Raw genomic sequence first — 17,859 nt, 5'->3', positions numbered from 1 at the left:
TTAGGTCATGACCTCGCGGTTCATGGGTTCGAGCCCTGTGTCGGGCTCTGTGCTGACTGCCAGCTCAGAGCCTGGAGCCTGTTTCAGAGTCTGTATCTCCCTCTCTCTCTGACCCTCCCCTGCTCATGCTGTCTCTCTCTCTCTCCTAGAAATAAATAAAAATTAAAAAAAAAATTTACAATAAGAAATGGTCTATGTTAATTGTCCTTCCATTTTAAAATAATAAAATAAAGATTTAAAAAAAAAGAAATGATCCAGAAAGAAAATTATTAATTTCTTATTCCATTTCTATCCTCCACCCCACCCCACAGGTCGAAGAGTTTTTCAGGAAGATATATCAATACTTGTTTCCTTTCCACGACAACAATGAAAAAGCTCTCCCTGTTGGTGAAACGTTCATTGAGGAGGATGCACAAGTGGCCCAAATAGAGAGTGTGTTCAGCCAGTTGACTCTGGATGTGAGGTTTCTCTTTAACAGGAGTCTTAATGTATTCAAACAGATGCAGCGAGAATTTGACCAGGCTTTTCAATCATATTTCATGTCAGATACAGACTCCATGCAGCCTAGCTTTCTTCCAGTTTTACCCAAAGAGCCAGAGAAAAAAATGGATCCTGTGCAAAGTTGGGACATTCCCACCTTCTTCCAGCTGTTTTGTAATTTCAGCCTCTCTGTTTATCAGAGTCTCAGCACGGCAATCACTGGGACACTGAATGCAATAGCGGATTTACCAAAGCAAGACAACGGCAAGTATTAATAGATGATTTTTATTTAGATGTTAATAGTAAGGTCAGACTTTGTTTACCTTTGGAAATGGCAGACATTTCTAAGTCATTGTACAATGTTTCTGAGAGTGACAATTTATGGATAATTGTTTCAGAGCCTCTTAAAGAAAGCTTTGAAGTCTGCCAAACACCATCCCTCTTCCATCATTGTTAAGAGCCCTGTGGGGCAGTTCTGTTTTTTTAAAGTAAGTTTTTCAAAGCAGAGAAAGAAAAATGCTAGCAGAGTGAGAAGTTGAACAAAATGGTTGTTTCCTTTATCAGAACTTGTGTAGGTATGCTCAGCTTTATTCTGCTTGAACATCACAGGGCTGCTTTAAAATCAGTCTAGACTCCTCAACTCCCAGTTTGGGAAGAAGTCTAGTGTCACCTATAACTAGGTCACTTTTAGTGGCCTCCATAGCCTCCTCTGCATCACTGGCATAATCCTTAAATCATAACATTTATGCACAAAGCCACAGAAGATGCTCATAGACAAACCCAAAGCTATAGAAATCAGAATTTCTGTAAAGGATACGAATTGCCTTCTCCTAATACCAAACATGCCCCAAGATAGACCATGTTGGATAGTGTGTCTCCAGGCAGAAGGAGGTACCTTCCTCACACTTCTGTGGAGTGGCTGGGACACAGCATCTCAGAAATGAGAGTTGTTGGGTGGGCCAAGGTAAGGTTTACATTTCCTTAGTCTTATGTCTTATGTCTTATGGACCACAAAGCCACATGAAAGAATGCTCCCCTCTGGCATGAAAAATAAAGTGAGCTCCTTCTAGAGGCTCCTTCTGCCCTTTCTGACAACATGGATGAACCTACAGGACATTACACTAAGTGAAACAAACCACACACAGAAGGAAAAATACTATATGATAACGCTTAGATGAGGAGTCTAAAATAGTCTGTCATGGAAGCAAAGAATAGAATGAGGTTCCTGGGAGTTGAGTGGAGGGGGAAATGGAGAGATGTTGGTCAGAGGGTACAAAGTTTCTGTTACATAAGATGAGTGAGTCCTAAAGATACAAGTCCAACTGTGCAGAATAGTGCCTGTTGTTAAAAACACTGCACTGTATATTCGAAAATTTGCTAAGAGGGTAGATCTTATGTTAAACATTGTTAATAATAGTAATGATAGTAATAATTAAATAAATAAGAGGACTGGAGGACATTTCTGGAAGTGATGGATAGGTATACAGCATAGATCGCGGTAATAGTTTCAGGAGTTTATACTTCTCTCCAGACTCTTCAACTTGTATATATTAATCATGCACATTTTTTTGTATGCAGAAAGAAATGAGCTCCTCCTATCTATTTTCCAATAATATCAGCTATAGCTGGCAACATCTGAATCAAATTCTCAAAATTGCCATGACATTGCATCACTGGTCTCTATACAGAAGGAGCCTCTCTCACAGTACCAGAAACCAAAGCCAAAACACAATAGATGACATCCTTCCCATCCCATTGTTCCATGAGTAGAGAACAGCCATCATTACTGGAATCATTGCTGGGTTCTATTTCAGGGTCTGGAGGACTTTTCTTGTAAGTCAGGTGTTTTCTCTGGTATTCTATTCTGAGGTCCCAAATTCACCAATATTCAGGAAAAGCATCAAGGCAGTAGACTAAATATATCAATGCTAGAGTGATATTAAGTGATTTTTGCCTGAACTTTAAAATTTTTTTAATTTTTTATTTATTTCTGAGAGAGAGAGAGAAAAAGAGGTAGTGTGAGCAGGAGAGGGTCAGAGAGAGAGGGAGACACAGAATCTGAAGCAGGCTCCAGGCTCTGAGCTGGCAGTCAGCACAGAGCCTGACACGGGGCTCGAACCCACGAACCATGAGATCATGACCTGAGCCGATGTCAGACTCTCGACCGACTGAGCCACCCAGACGCCCCTCCATCACTNTGAGCTAGCTGTCAGCACAGAGCCCGACACGGGGCTCGAACCCACGAACCGCAAGATCATGACCTAAGCGAAAGTCGGACGCTTAACCGACTAAGCCACCCAGGCGCCCCCATAACTTTTAAATAGATATCCATTGTTTGGGGATAATATGCAGAATGTGTTCATTAAAACAAAATATGGCCCCCCTCCCATCTTTCACATTGTGTACAACCTTATAAGTGGGTTGCTACATTCAAATGTGCAGAGGAGTACATAGTGATTCATCTGCCCTGCAGATGAATAACTTCCCAATTACTACAACCCCCTCCTAACCCACCCAGTAAGAATGTAGGTTTCTAACAGTTCTGCCCCAGCTTCCTCCCCATTCACACAACTCAGCCCCCACCCCCCCAGCGACCCTCTGTAAAGGCTCCACCTTGCCCATAACCTGAATATCCAGAGCCTCTTGTGATGCAAATATAATGTAAATGCAAGTATAAAAAACATAACAAAATGCCCTTTCTACTCTTCTTTCTCTGTTATCCCTGCCCTAACCTGACAGCACACAACTAGCTCAACAGAAGAGACATTTTCTTCTCGGATGAGCACATGTAGACTATTTATCAAGAATAGTCAGGCATGTTTGCACGTATAGGAGGATTAGGAGGAACTTAACTGAGGAACGAGGGGGAGAAGAAGGGGGGAAATGGTGGGGGAAAGGGAGAGAGGCAAACCATGAGAGACTCTTGAATGCTGACAAAAACTGAGGACTGATGGATGTGGGGGGGGAGGGGGGAGGGGCATGGAGGAGGGCACTTTGGGGATGAGCACTGGGTGTTATGTGGAAACTAATTTGACAACTATTTGTAAAAAAAAATTAAAAAAAAAAAAAGAATAGTCAGGCAGGGGCCATAGGGTATTTGCAAGTGGTTTCCATCACTTTTCTGGACAGGTGGTAGGTGAGGTGCCATGTTGTGTTATGTGGCAAGGGGAAAGTAAGGTTTTAGGTGGAATTGAGGGTGCTGGTCAGCTGACATTAAAGTGGGGAGATTATTCTGAATTATCCATGTGGTTACAAGGGTTCTTAAAATTGGGGGGGTAAGACCTGCGTGGCTCAGTCAGTTAAGCATCTGACTCATGGTTCGGTTCATGAGATCCAACCCCACAACAGGCTCTACCCTTAGCACGGAGCCTGCTTGGGATTGTCTCTCTCCCCCTCTCTCTGCCCCTTCCCCACTCACATGCATGCTTTCTCTCTCTCTCTCAAAATAAATAAATAAACATTTTTTAAAAAGCAGAAGAGGGAGGCAGAGCAAAATCTATAGAGATGGTAGTATGAGAAGGACTTGGCCCCTACTTCACTGCCTTTGCTGGTAGAGGAAGAGGGCCATGAAGTAAGGACTGTGGTTGGCCCCTAGAAATTGGAAAGGAAAGGAAACAGATTCTCCCCTAGAGCCTCCAGAAAAAAAAAATCCCTGCCAACACCTTGATTTTAGGTCAGTGAGACCATTTCAAACTTCTGACCCACACAACCAGATCATTTGGATTATTTCAATCCACTACATTTGTGGTAGTCTGTTACAACAGCAACAGGAAATGAATACAAGCCTCTTTTTTTTTCCAAAAAAATTTTTTTAACACTTATTTATTTTTGAGAGACAAACAGTGAACAGAGGAGGGCAGAGAGAGAGAGGGAGACACAGAAACCAAAGCAAGTTCCAGGCTCCAGGCTCCAGGCTCCAGAGCTGTCAGCCCAGAGCCCATCGCTGGGCTCAAACTCACAAACCATGAGGTCATGACCTGAGCTGAAGCCGGACACTTAACTGACTGAGCCACCCAGGAGCCCCTATAAGCCTCTTATCAATTCTGATGGCCAACACTGACTGAGTGAGCACAGTGTATCTGACAACCTTAATGGATGGGCTTTATTTGTCATGATTGTCCTAAGAGTTAAAATTAGAAAAAATAGCTAAAATTGAATAATGAACACCATTAAGGGGAAAGAGGCAGCAGTAAAAAATCTGATATATTTTGGTTGTTAATATTTTTTTATTTGATTGAGTGTGATTTCATTTTAGTCTCCATATGGGAGAATTTCTTTCCTACTTTGATCTTTCAAGACCTAAGTTCCTATTGAAAGAGAATAAAATAGCTCTTGCAGTTGACCTCACTTGCCTTATGAATCCCTGGCAAGGACAGATAAGACTGTGTTCAATAAAACTGTGTAGTACAGTAGCTTGATGCAGTGCTGGTTGCTGGGAAATATGAGTTCTAATCCCACATTGGAGAACATTGCTGACTTTAATTTTCCCTTTGACCGGGGTGGGGAAACAGAAGCATGTGGAGAGAGGAGATGATTGCTATGAGTGATGGCACTGGAAGTAGCTGCCTAGAAGGTTCTAGAGCTCAGTAATAGCTTACTGTCATGCTATGGCCCAGGGTGAGGAATTGGTACCATACGGACCTGGAATTTGCCACCCCTGATCTACATACCAGGTGTTCATCTAGATGCTGGGAATGAGACCATGATTATGACACAGCTCTTAGGAGCTCAGTCCAGAGAAAGGAAAACAGATCAGTGAACGACTACATGACCATACTATAACAAATGACAGGTAAAGGTACAGAAGAATGATGTGATTCAAATGATAAGACCAAATCCCTTCCCTCAATGAGCTTAGAGTCTAACAGAGAAGATAGATAAGAAAGTAAACAGTATACAATGCAGAGACAAGCTCTACAGTAGAACTCGGTGACTACAAGAGTTGGTTCAGGAAGGCAGCTGGGAAGAAATGACTTCCCACTCAACAAAAGGGGATGGCTGCCTTATACACCACATGATCTAACCAATGCCTCAGAGGTTTTTAAGCAACAGACTTCACAATTTATCTCAAAATGAAATGTTTCATTTTAAAATGTTAATGATTCAATACAGGAGAAAATCATCAGGTTATAAATTAATAATAAATGTTTCCTAATGTGAAACATTCAACTGAGAACTGTCAATTCTCTGTTGGATAGACTTCTTTTTCACATCAGCATTTTCATATGAATTAATTCTTCCAGAAAAAAAGGGTTTCTAAAAAGGTGATCTGCTTTAGATGTTTTCCTAAATTCTTGATCCATTGTTTATAACATTATATATATGAAATGCAAGAGGAATAGTAATAAAGTAAATGCCTACCACCCAATTTTAGAAAGAGACATTCCCAGTGCCTCCAATGTATTTCCTAATTTTAGCTTTAAAAGATTAAAATAATTATTAGAAAATTTAAAAAAATTTTTTAAATGTTTACTTATTTTTGAGAGAGAGAAAGAGACAGAGTATGAGTGGGAGAGGAACAGAGAGTGAGGAGAAACAGAATCTGAAGCAGGCTCCAGGCTCTAAGCTGTCAGCACAGAATCCAATGCGGGGCTCAAACTCACAAACCGTGAGATCATGACCGGAGTCAAAGTCGGACACTTAACAACCAAGTCACCCAGGTGCCCCTAGAAAATTTTTTAAATAGAAAGAAATCGAAAGAGAAAAGTGGCTTACAATTCCCTATTTAGTTAATCCATGGATATCAGAAATAAAAATAATAAAAGTAAGACATACTAAATTTAAAGTAATTCAAATATAGGGGTGCCTAAATGGCTCAGTTGGTTAAGTGTCTGACTTTTGATTTTGGCCCAGGTCATGACCTCACAGGTTCATGAAATGGAGCCCCACATCAGGCTCTGTGCTGACAGCACAAAGCCTGCTTAAGATTCTGTCTCCCTCTCTTTCTCTCTGCCCCTCTCCTGCTCACACTCTCTCTTTCTCTAAAAAAAAATAAATAAATAAACATTTTTAAAAAATTAAAAATATAAGTCAAATATATAAAAGAACAAAACAAATGAAAGCTGCCCTCTCATATCCCATCAAGTATCTCTTCCAAAAGATTCCTCATGATTTCCTCCAGAAAATAAAATCATATGCATTAACCTTTTTGAGAGAGGGAGGAGTATACAAATAATAATGAGTCATAATAGTGGTAATGTGACTGTTAGATTAAAGAATATGTGCAATTTTTAATAGATGTCAAATTGTCCTAGCAACTGGTTGCAACAATATACTTTCCTATGATTGAATATGGAAAGATTTTGAAATAACCTTTAAGAAAAAGAAATGACCTCATGTCCGCGCCTTTAAAATGCAGACTCTAGGGGTGCCTGGGTGGCTCCATCCAGTTGAGCGTCTGATTTCAGCTCAGGTCATGATCTCGCGGTTTGTGGGTTTGAGCCCCGCGTCGGGCTCTGTGCTGACAGCTAGCTCAGAGTCTGGAGCCTGCTTCGGATTCTGTGTCTCCCTTTCTCTCTGACCCTTCCCTGCTCACGCTGCCTCTCTCTCTCTCAGAAATAAATAAAAACATTAAAAAAATTTTTAAATAAAAAATAAAATGCAGACTCTAATGACATTAATGTGTAAACGCTGTTACCTGCAGACTCTAACCATGGAAGCCTGAGTTCAAAGATGTTGCCTGTCCAGGACAGAGGACCGTGTGCAGAACTTGGCCAGAATTTGTCAGAATGTTTCCAGTTTCATGCAAGATGCCAAAAATGTCAGGATTACCTGTGGGAAGGTAAATAATTATTATTTTCTCAAGATTTCAGTAGTATTCTGGTCAGAGGACAAAATTGCACTTTTAAAAGCATCATGGATTAATTTATTTTCCTTCAAGCACTTTTTTTTGCGTGTTTATTTCCATCTAGGGGTGCTCAGTGTAGCTTTATAAGCTTTTATTATTCCAAAGTAGGTCAACTCGCTTTTTCCCTTATTTAAAATTCCCTCCTAGTTCCTGTGGAATTTTCTGTGGTTAAAGACAGAGAAACACTAATGTGTGAAAAAGAATAGTAGGAGCAAACTAGGGTACTCTTTCCTTCTTACCACAAGGGGGAAAAAATCCCACCACAGAGGCAATCTCCCCATTGTGTAAGCAAATTGTTAGCCAAGTGAGTTTTTTAAAAACAGTTTTTCTTAAGTTTGTTTGTTTACTTAAAGAGACAGAGAGAGCACTCGAGAGACAGCACACTCAAGCAGGGGAGGGGCAGAGAGAGAGAATCCCAGGCAGGCTCCATGCTGTCAGCAGGTTGAGCCCAATGTGGGCTCCATCTCATGAAGAGTGAGATCATGACCTGAGCTGAGATCAAGGCTCAGATGCTTAACAGACTGAGCCAACCAGGCGCCCCAAGTGAGTTTTATTTTTAAGTGGCATTAACTATTTCCAGCTCCTGGGTTAATCATTAATTAGTATTTAAACATGTAAAGGGGCTCCTCACACAGTCTTTCCCCTCCCAGACCTGGCCAAGAATGGCCTTTGGTTCCTTTCCCAGGTGAGAAATCCTTCTCTCCCCTGACTCCTCCCCTTCTCCCTTCCTCCCCTCATCTCCTTTCCCTTCCCCTAATTAAAGTCACTCCTCCCACCTGCTAGTGCCCCAACACATTTTCCTACAAAAGCTGAGAGACATTTTGATTCCTATGCTTCTGCATTTTACCTCACTAAAGGAAGGCAATTCTAAAAAGCAAGGTTGAATAGAAACTGGACCTTTTTGTTATTTCTCCTGAATTGTTAATTGAGTGACTCTGCACCTCTGATTCATCATTTGGAGAATGGAAATAATATATCTATTTTACACAGGTGTTTTGCAGATAAAATAAAATGTCTGACATACTAATGATTTTCATTATTCAAGTGTTTGCCTTTTAAGTCACAGTTACAGAAGTGCAGAAAAATTTGCACAAATACCCTGACTGCTTACAAAAATAGTCCCACACAAACATCCCATCTATGTATCATTAACTTCCTTTCATCCAGTTAGGAACTTTGATGAATAACCTCTTCCTATCATAAAAGAATACAGAAGACAGACAAGGGGGGGATTGGAGGAAGGTGGTCAATAGAGACAAGTTATGACATAAATAGGTGCTGGGCATATAACCTTCAACATGAGACTACAGCTAACACTACTGTGTGACGTATAGGAAAGTTGGTAAGAGAGAAGATCTTACCAGTTCTCGTTACAAGGAGAAAATTTGTTTTCTTTTTGTTGTATCTATATGACACAATGAATGTTAACTAAACCTATTGCAATAAGTATTACACAACATATGTAAATTAGAACATCATAGTTTACACGTTACACTTATATCTGTCAACCACTGCTCAATAAAACTGGAAAAAATATGGAAGAAATCAGGTAACATAATACAAATGCCTCAGATAATCAACAGACAATGCATCAGATATACAATACACGCAATGAAGTTAAAATAAATTTTTTTATTTTAAGTAGGCTCCACACCCAGTGTGGAGCTTGAACTTATGACTCTGAGATACAGAGTCACATGTTCTACCAACTGAGCCAGGCAGGAATACAGGCCATGTTAATCGACTGCTGCATAGGTAAATCATCAAAGAAAGAATGTTCTAATGTTTAATAACTTAAAACTTTTATTATAAAATGCATTTTGTTATAAATATACAGAGAATAAAACAACAAAAATCCATGTGCCTACATCCTTGATTAAGAAATAAAACATCACCAAAATAGATGAAATTCCCTCTGTGCCCCTTCCAGATCACATTCTCCTTATCTCCTCAAAAGGAAACTGCTATTTTTAATTCAGTGTTTATTATTTCTTTGCTCTTCTTTATACTGTTATCACGTGATGTATATATAACATGCACAGCATACCTGGCAATGCGTTACATGGTTTTAATTTTATATTGTCAAAGTATAATCTTTAAATTTAAAACTATGACTCATACAAATATAAAATGAGCACATGTCAAGATTAATTCATCCTATTAATGAGGAAATCAGCAAAGTGTTGAAGGTGTTCCAAAGAAGTACAGGAAAGACTGAAGTAGTTACAGTCAAAGATAGAGTGTTGAAGTCAGATTGCAAAATTAGATATAAAACTAATTATGTCCTAAAGGGCAATAAAACTGTAAGTTTTGCAGCTATGTTTTCTATCAGACCAAAATAATTTATATCTCTACTGGACAAAAAACACTTGCAACTTTTCAAACCAGGGTGTTCATCTAAGTGCATAGACTCTGGCCCTGAGCAACAGTAAGTAGTAAATCCAGCAAAAGATCATTTCCCTAGAGAAAGAGAATCTGTAGATAGGCCTCTCAGACAATGCTTTATATGACATTGAAAAGGTACGCAGCCATTTTTTTTTTTAATTTGAGAGAGAATGGGAGCATGAACTGGGGAGAGGGGCAGAAGGAGAGAGAGGGAGAGAAAATGAGAGAGAGAGAGAGAGAGAGACAGAGAGAGAGAGATAGAATCTTAAGCAGACTTCATGACCTGAGCTGAAATCAAGTCAGATGCTCAACCGACTGAGCCACCCAGGTGCCCCAACATGCAGCCATTCTTCTGCCTTATTTCCAAATTTTGGAAAATTTTTTCTAACAATGTAAATATTACTGCTTATGTATTCTTTTGCAGCTTGGTTTGTTACACAGTATAATTTGTGAGATTTAGCCATATGAATACATGTTCTAATTCATTAATTCACGGTTGTGTTGGTCTCTGTAGGCATATCACAATTTATCCATTCTCCTTAAGTATATTTAAGTTGCTTCTATGTTTTGCTATTACAAACAACTATTCTACATTTTGTCAATCATTTTGCCGCTTTAATCAATATTTTATTCTTTCCTTGTTCTAAGACTATGCACATAGCTCTAATTATAGATAAAAGATCTTATAAATCTTATAATAAATAAATCTTATATTTGATAAATATCTTCCAAGACATCATAAATCTTTTTGTTTATCCACTATTTACCATACATTTTGGTCCTGATTTTACTTATTTTTTTAAATTTTTATAATAGATGATCCTTTTTAAATGTTTATTTATTTTTGAAGACAGAGAGAGAGAGCATGAACAGGTTAGGGGCAGAGAGAGAGGGAGAGAGAGAATCTCAAACAGGCTCCATGCTGTCAGTGCAGAGTCCTACATGGGGCTTGAGCTCACAAACTGTGAGATTATGACTTGAGCTGAAATCAAGAGCTGGCTGCTTAACCAACTGAGCCACCCAGGCACCCCTGGCCTTGATTTTATTTTATATTTTTATTTTTTATAATAGTTTATTGTCAAGTTGGTTTTCATATAACACCCAGTGCTCATCCCCACAAGTTCCTTCCTTCATGCCCATCACCCCCCATCCCCTCCCCGCTACACCCATCAGTCCTCAGTTTGTTCTCAGCATTCAAGAGTCTCTCATGGTTTGCCTCCCTCCCTCTCCTCCACTATTTCCCTCCTTCTTCTCCCCCACGGTCCTCCATTAAGTTTCTCCTAATTCTCCTATACGTGCAAATATATGGTAGCTGTCCTTCTCTGCCTGACTTATTTCCCTCAGCATAACACCCTCAAGTTCCATACGTGTTGCTACACATGGCCAGATTTCATTCCCCTGGCCTTGATTTTAAACAGATTTACTATAAGTGACTATTTTCTTCTTTTCCAATATCAATTACTGGTACTGGATATAAACACCCAAATTCAAAATAGTAGTTTCCTTTTGAGAGGACAGAGAGGTTTTGATGTGGAAGGGGCAGAGTGGGGGTTTCACCTGTTTAGGTAGTATTTATTTTTTAATATAACTGGTAGGCACATGGGATTTATACCAAAGAACTTCTGTCTCCTGCCCATTTTGTTATATGACTATATAATTATCAGTTAAACTAGATCTTATTTGAATGTGACATAGGCAATATTAAAATTACTTAAGAATTTACTTACTTAATTTAATTAATTACTTAAGAATTACCTAAGCATAAGCTGGGAACTCTCTGAGGTAGAAGGAAACATATGTATAGTAGATTAAAAACAAAATGGCCACAGTATTTTGTGGTTTCTGCCATCAAGAGATAGAGTCTGTTTTTCCAGTCCATGAATCTGGGCTCGGCTATGGGTCTGTCCTTAGTGACTGAGACACTGGCAAATGTGACCAAAGCGCAGACTTGAAATGTACTTGTAAATTAAAGCTTGTCCACTCTTACAGTTGGAAGCCTATCGACTACCATATGAATATTTGTGTATTTCCTTTGGAGAAATGTCTATTCAAATCATTTGCCCACAATTTAATTTTATTTTTTTTTAATGTTTATTTATTTGAGCAAAAGAGAGGGAGAGAGAGAGAGAGAGAGAGAGAAGGAACATGACTGGGGGGAAAGCAGAAAGAAAGGGAGAGAGAGAATCCCAAGCAGGCTCCTTAGTGTCAGTGCAGAGGTGGATGCAAACTGTGAGATCATGACCTGAACCAAAATCAAGAGTTGACTGCTCAACCAGCTGAGTCACCCAGTTGCCCCATGTTATTTGTTTTTTTATCATTGAGTTCTAAGAGTTCTTAATATATTCTTAATAACCCATATCAGATATATTATTTACAAATATTTTTCCCATTCCATGTGCTGCCTTTTTACTTTTGGAATGGTCCCCCTTTAAATATGAAAATATTCTATTTTGATGAAATCTAATTTGCCTATTTTGTGTGTGTGTGTTTTGATGCCACATCTAAGAAACCATTGCCTAATCAAGATCACACAGATTCACACTTAAGTCTCACCTAAGAGACTTATATATTTAGTTCATGGGTTTAGGTCTCTGATACATTTTGAGTTCATTTTTGTATATGGTGTAAGGTAGGAGTCCAACTTCTTTCTTTCACAGTTGAATATCCAGTGATCTCAGTTCTACTTCTTTTTTAAAAACTTTTTAAAATATTTTATTTATTTCTGAGAGAGAGAGAAAGAGAGAGACAGCATGAGCAGGGGAGGGTCAGAGAGAGAGGGAGACACAGATCTGAAACCGGCTCTAGGCTCTGAGCTGTCAGCACAGAGCCCAATGCGGGTCTCAAACCCACGAACCGTGAGATCATGATCTGAGCCGAAGTTGGATGCTTAACTGACTGAGCCACTCAGGCGCCCCATCTCAGTTCTACTTCTTGAAAAGACTGTTCTTTTCCCCATAGAATTATCTTGGCACCTTTGTTGAAAATCCATTGACAGCAAATGTAGGGTTTATTTCTGAACTCTCAATTCTATTCCATTGATCCACATGTCTATCCTAAGCCAATACCACACTGTCTTGACTGTTGTCCTGTGTAGGAAGTTTTGTAATTGGGAAGTGTGATACTCCAACTTTGTTCTTCATTTTCAAGATTGTTTTGGCTATTCTGGGCCATTTCCAGTTCCATATAAATTTTGGGATCAGTTTGCCAATTCCTACAGAAAGGAATTCAGCAATCTATAGATCAATTTGTGGAATATTGCCATCCTAACAATATTAAGTCTTCCAGTCCATTTATTTAAATCTTCTTTAATTTCTTTCAAAGATGTTTTTTAGTTTTCAGTGTACAAGTCTTCCACTTAAAAATTTTTTTTCATAAACACTCCTTCTGTCTCTGGCCTCCCCGGTTCATGCTCTGTCTCTCTCTCAAAAATAAATAAACATTTTTAAAAGTTTTGAAAGAAGGGGGGGTGTCTGGGTGGCTTGGTCAGTTAAGTCTCCAACTTCAGCTTAGGTCATGATCTCACGGTTTGTGGGTTTGAGTCCTGTGTCAGGCTCTGTGCTGACAGCTCAGAGCCTGGAGCCTACTTCAGATTCTGTGTCTCCTCTCTCTCTGCCCTTCCCCGCTCATGCTCTTTTTCTCTCTCTCTCTCTCTAAAAAATAAATATTAAAAAATTAAAAAGTTTTTTTCACAAGCAATTTGTTCTTTTTGATGCTATTGTGAATGCAACTGTTTTCTGAATTTCAGTTTTGGTTTGTTCATAGTGCATAGAAATACAACTGATTTTTATATACTGATCTTGTATTCTGCAACCTTGCTGAATTATTTGTTAGTTTTTGTAGTTTCCTGTGTGTATGTATTCCTAGTACTTTCTACATACAAGATCATGTCATCTGTGACTATAGTTTTATTTTTTCCCTTTCCTGTGAGATTGTATTTTGCAGGAAGTTTCACCTTTGTTTCATGAAAATCTTTTTTCCTGTCTGGTACTCTCTAAGAGAAGAAATGAGAGTCCCTTGTAGAATTCTTCTTGCCTAAATCATGAGGAAAATCACCACCTTCTTCCCCCATAATTAAAATCTATATATTTATATTACTATTCTAAAAGTTAACTCTGAAGTGCACATGAAGACATTTTTAAAGAATAATGAATCTCCTTTCAAATGTATACTAGATCTTAACTGTAACTCCCTTCATTTTCAAAACATTTTCTTGAATCACTTTTCAAATGTATGCTATTACAAGTTGGTTTCCTAATAAGTAAGTACAAGGGTCTTCCTCTCCCAAAAATCTCAATGATTTCTGAAAAAGTACAAGGTGCCAGGGAATCTTGTGTTATATTTTAAGTATCAAAAAGAAACCCATAAACTGATGTAGAAGACCTCAGATGAGGTAGTCACCTAGCTCTGGTTGGTGGATTCTCTCCTACCCCTATCTTCCTGAAAGCATGGATTTTTATTTTTTATTTAATTTTTAAATGTTTTTTATTTATTTTTGAGAGTCAGAAAGAGACAGCTCGAGTAGGGGAGGGTCAGAGAGACAGGGAGATACAGAATCCAAAGACCGCCTCCAGACTCTGAACTAGCTGTCAGCAGAGTCCAACATGGTGCTCAAACCCACAAACCGTGAGATCATGACATGAGTTAAATGAAGTCAGATGCTTAACCAACTGAGCCACCCAGGCTCCCCATGCATGGCTTTTTAGTAAACAGTGTAAGACACAGTTTAGAAAGTCTGTGGTCTTTTTCCATAACAACAACCTCTCATGGTCTCAAATACCCTAACACAGACATGTCCACAGGCTGCAGATAATCTTTATACAATGTCAAGCAAGTTGCTCATCAGCATAGCTATGTTAATTCCTATAATCCTGTTTCAGTTCAGATGGGCTGTTGTGCAATATAGCATAGAGCTGCAGAATCTCAGTGGCTTGGAAGCATGAAGATTTATTTCTCACTCTGTGCTGTGTCAATTACAATTTGAATGGAGGGCCTGCTACATATCTTGCTCAGGACAATGGCCACACTCAACTTCAAGATGGCAGGGAAGCCCAGTCTCCCATGTGTTCCAATCAGAATGTCAGCGAGTAGTCCTAATGACCTGAAAACACGACAACAAGGAGGAAAAGGAAAAGGAACATTTGCTAAATCGCCAATATGTGCCTGTCTTGTGACCAGGCACTCTACAGTGGTATTTCATTCACATCCATTTTGCCTAATTGAAAACTCACTCAAGGTCAAAAGGCTGGAAGTAGAAGATTAAGGGCTGGGATTTAAACCCACACAATCCAACTCCAAATTTCATGGGCATTTCCTTTTACCATGTTACTTTCTCTTTTGCTAGACTGTCCTGATGTACCTGAACTTCACACAAAAGTAGATGAGGCCCTCAAATTAGTCAATGTGTCCTATGAACAATATGCCCAGATTCTCCAGATGACCCAGCATCACCTGGAGGACACCACATATCTGATGGAGAAGATGAGAGAGGAATTTGGCTGGGTAACTGAACTGGCAAACCAGACCCCAGGAACTGAAAGCATCTTCAACTCCATAAAGGTAATGAAGAGACTCAAGAACAGATATGGAGATTACGTGTGCATACATTGATTTTTTTTCCTGTGAATTCACTTATTAAGTACATCTGCATTTAAAAACAAGCTGTATGTGGATGGAACTTGAGGGTGTTATGCTGAGCAAAATAAGTCAGGCAGAGAAAGACAGATACCATATGCTTTCACTTATAGGAGGATTAGGAGAAACTTAATGGAGGATCATGGGAGAGGAGAAGGAGGGAGGGAGGCAAACCATTAGACTCTTGAATACTGAGACAAACTGAGGGCTGATGGGGGTGGGGGAGAGAGGAAGGGAGGTGATGGGCATGGAGGGGGGCACTTGGGATGAGCACTGGGTGTTATATGGAATCCAACTTGACAATAAACTATGAAAGAAAATAAAATAGAATAAAATTTCTTTCTCAGCTTAATGAAAAAATGAAAAAAATAAAAATAAAAACAAGCTGTAGGAGGATATTCATATTTTCATCATGATTGTATTTAGGCTGACCTGCTATAATGTAGTACATGGTCCTTNTGTCTCCCTCTCAGAAATAAATAAAACATTAAAAATTAAAAAAAAACAAGAAATTCTATAAAGAATACCAACATAAAATGTCTAATCCAGACATGGCCAATTCTGCTTAGAGCTACAGGAATATAATTAACTTATACAAATAACCTTGGAGAAATCTGATTAATGCAGTTTTTGAGAGAAGACTTCCAGGTGAAGCAACGAAGTTCAAATGGCTGACCCTGATATTTAGCAGCTGAGTAAGTTTGGGAAAGTTCTATACCCTTTCTAGGTCTGTTTTTCGACCTGAAAAATGGAATAATAGCTAACTCAAAATGGAGGTCTGTAAAGCAATTATTAGAGGTTCCTTATTCAAAGCAAGGGCTTTGTAAATTATAGCTCTCAAAGTTTTTGAAAGAAAAAGCTGCTGACTTACCTTAGAATTATGTTCACATCAAAACATAGTGCCATCTTAAGTTGTACTTTATACCACGTTTCCCACATTCAGCCAATAGCTCCTGCTGCATAACATAAAACAGTGACTGAATTTCTCTTCTGACCAACTCCTGCTACCCTCACTCCCACAACGCATGCTATGCACTATGTTAGCAAACAAAAGCACCAGGCTAGTGACTCCTGATGACGTTATTATCAATGGGTTCCTAAAAAGACTTGGATACAAAAATCACTGGGCAGAGGAACTGAAAAAGCAATGTTTTGTGCAGCGTATAATGTCAGTGCATTATTCAGATTGCCGCAGAGCCTCTTATCAACTTTAGCTGGTGCTGCTACTAACTGTTCACTCCCTCGCCAACCCTTCTCTAAAGGGTTGCCCTCAGGGCCACTTAAGAGCTCCTTGCTGCATCAGGCTGAGGCCAGAGGTTACCTGAAGCCATATCCTAGATTAGCTTCTCCCTATTGTCTATGTTGCTTGCCTAATCCCCCAAAAAGTTTCACCTGAAGACACCCTTAATCAATCAGAGTCTCAGGCTCTGTTTCCAGGGAATCTGACTTAAGTGACATTTTGTCCTAATATTTCTGTCTCTTTCAAACTGCAAGGTTGTGGCCCATGTGTGGTTTGAGATATAGGTTTAGAGTCACATCCAGCACATTAAACAAACAAAACAGAGTAGGGCAGACTAGAAGAAAAAATATGAGTGCATTGTACTTAACAAATTATATGCATATATCATGGAACTTTCATTTCCATTACGTGTGTGTACGTGTGTGTGTAAATATGTGTGTATGCGTATATACATATGATGTGTATTTTTTAGTTAATGATGTAAAATGTATTTGTAACTGTTGAACACAGTCAAATGGTTCTGAAAGTCACTCTCCCAACCTGGCTGATTTTCTGATTTATTTCCTTCGTTAGCTAGATCATACTCTAGAAGAGTAAAATAATAGAGTATACTTGATCATCCTCAAAAATACAGACTTTTGGCTAATAAGGAAAAGATCTTGTCTTGAAGAATAAAATCAGAAGAAAAATTTGAGCAGTACTTTCAGTCTTGAGAAAGTTACAGCCAAGAGTTAATTGCTTTCATTATCGTTCATTATCATTCATTACATTTTCCATTCTATGCTTCAATTTGCTTCCACTCTGGTGTCTCTGGGTAACACTAATAAATTTACCTAAAAGTCTTTATATTGAAAACAAAAGCAGTGCTGTATAAGAATCTTCATATAAAATAAAATTATGGTTTTCATTGATATATTCTTCTAATAATCATTGTCACTAATGATCACTTAGTATATGTCAGGCAATGTTCTAAGACTTTTTTCATACACCAGATTGTTTAATATTCTCAGTGATCCTATAAAGTATTGTTTTTCACATTTTTCAGGTGAGGCACAGAGAAGCTAAACAACTTGTCTGAGGTCACACAAGAAAGTGGTAGAACTGGGATTTAAGCCCAAGCAGCATTTCTCCAGAATTGCTGGACTTAACCACTTTGCCAAACCTCCTGTAAAAGTTATTTTTCTCATAACAGCTCTTATTTCATCATGTAACAGAAAGTGCAAAGCCATAACACAGCAAGTACTGAAGAGGCATACACAAACTCCAGCAAGTAAAA

The 17,859-nt window shown here is 38.9% G+C and overlaps 1 protein-coding gene across 1 annotated transcript in view; it reads left to right on the top strand.

Annotated features, from left to right (window-relative positions):
• The window catches only part of CLUL1 (clusterin like 1), a 30,616-nt gene that overhangs the window by 9,724 nt on the left and 3,033 nt on the right, over window positions 1-17,859 (top strand). Inside the window, exons 4-6 of the mRNA XM_077778235.1 lie at window positions 312-744; window positions 7,124-7,261; window positions 15,054-15,268. Coding sequence (XP_077634361.1) covers window positions 312-744; window positions 7,124-7,261; window positions 15,054-15,268 — 786 coding nt within the window. The remainder of the gene's footprint in view (window positions 1-311; window positions 745-7,123; window positions 7,262-15,053; window positions 15,269-17,859) is intronic.

This window comes from Crocuta crocuta, unplaced genomic scaffold (genome assembly GCF_008692635.1).
Source record: "Crocuta crocuta isolate KB4526 unplaced genomic scaffold, BGI_CrCroc_1.0 scaffold26, whole genome shotgun sequence".
Lineage (NCBI taxonomy): Eukaryota > Metazoa > Chordata > Mammalia > Carnivora > Hyaenidae > Crocuta > Crocuta crocuta.
The sequence above is the reverse complement of the archived record's forward strand: the minus strand, read 5'-3'. Positions and strand labels throughout refer to the sequence as shown.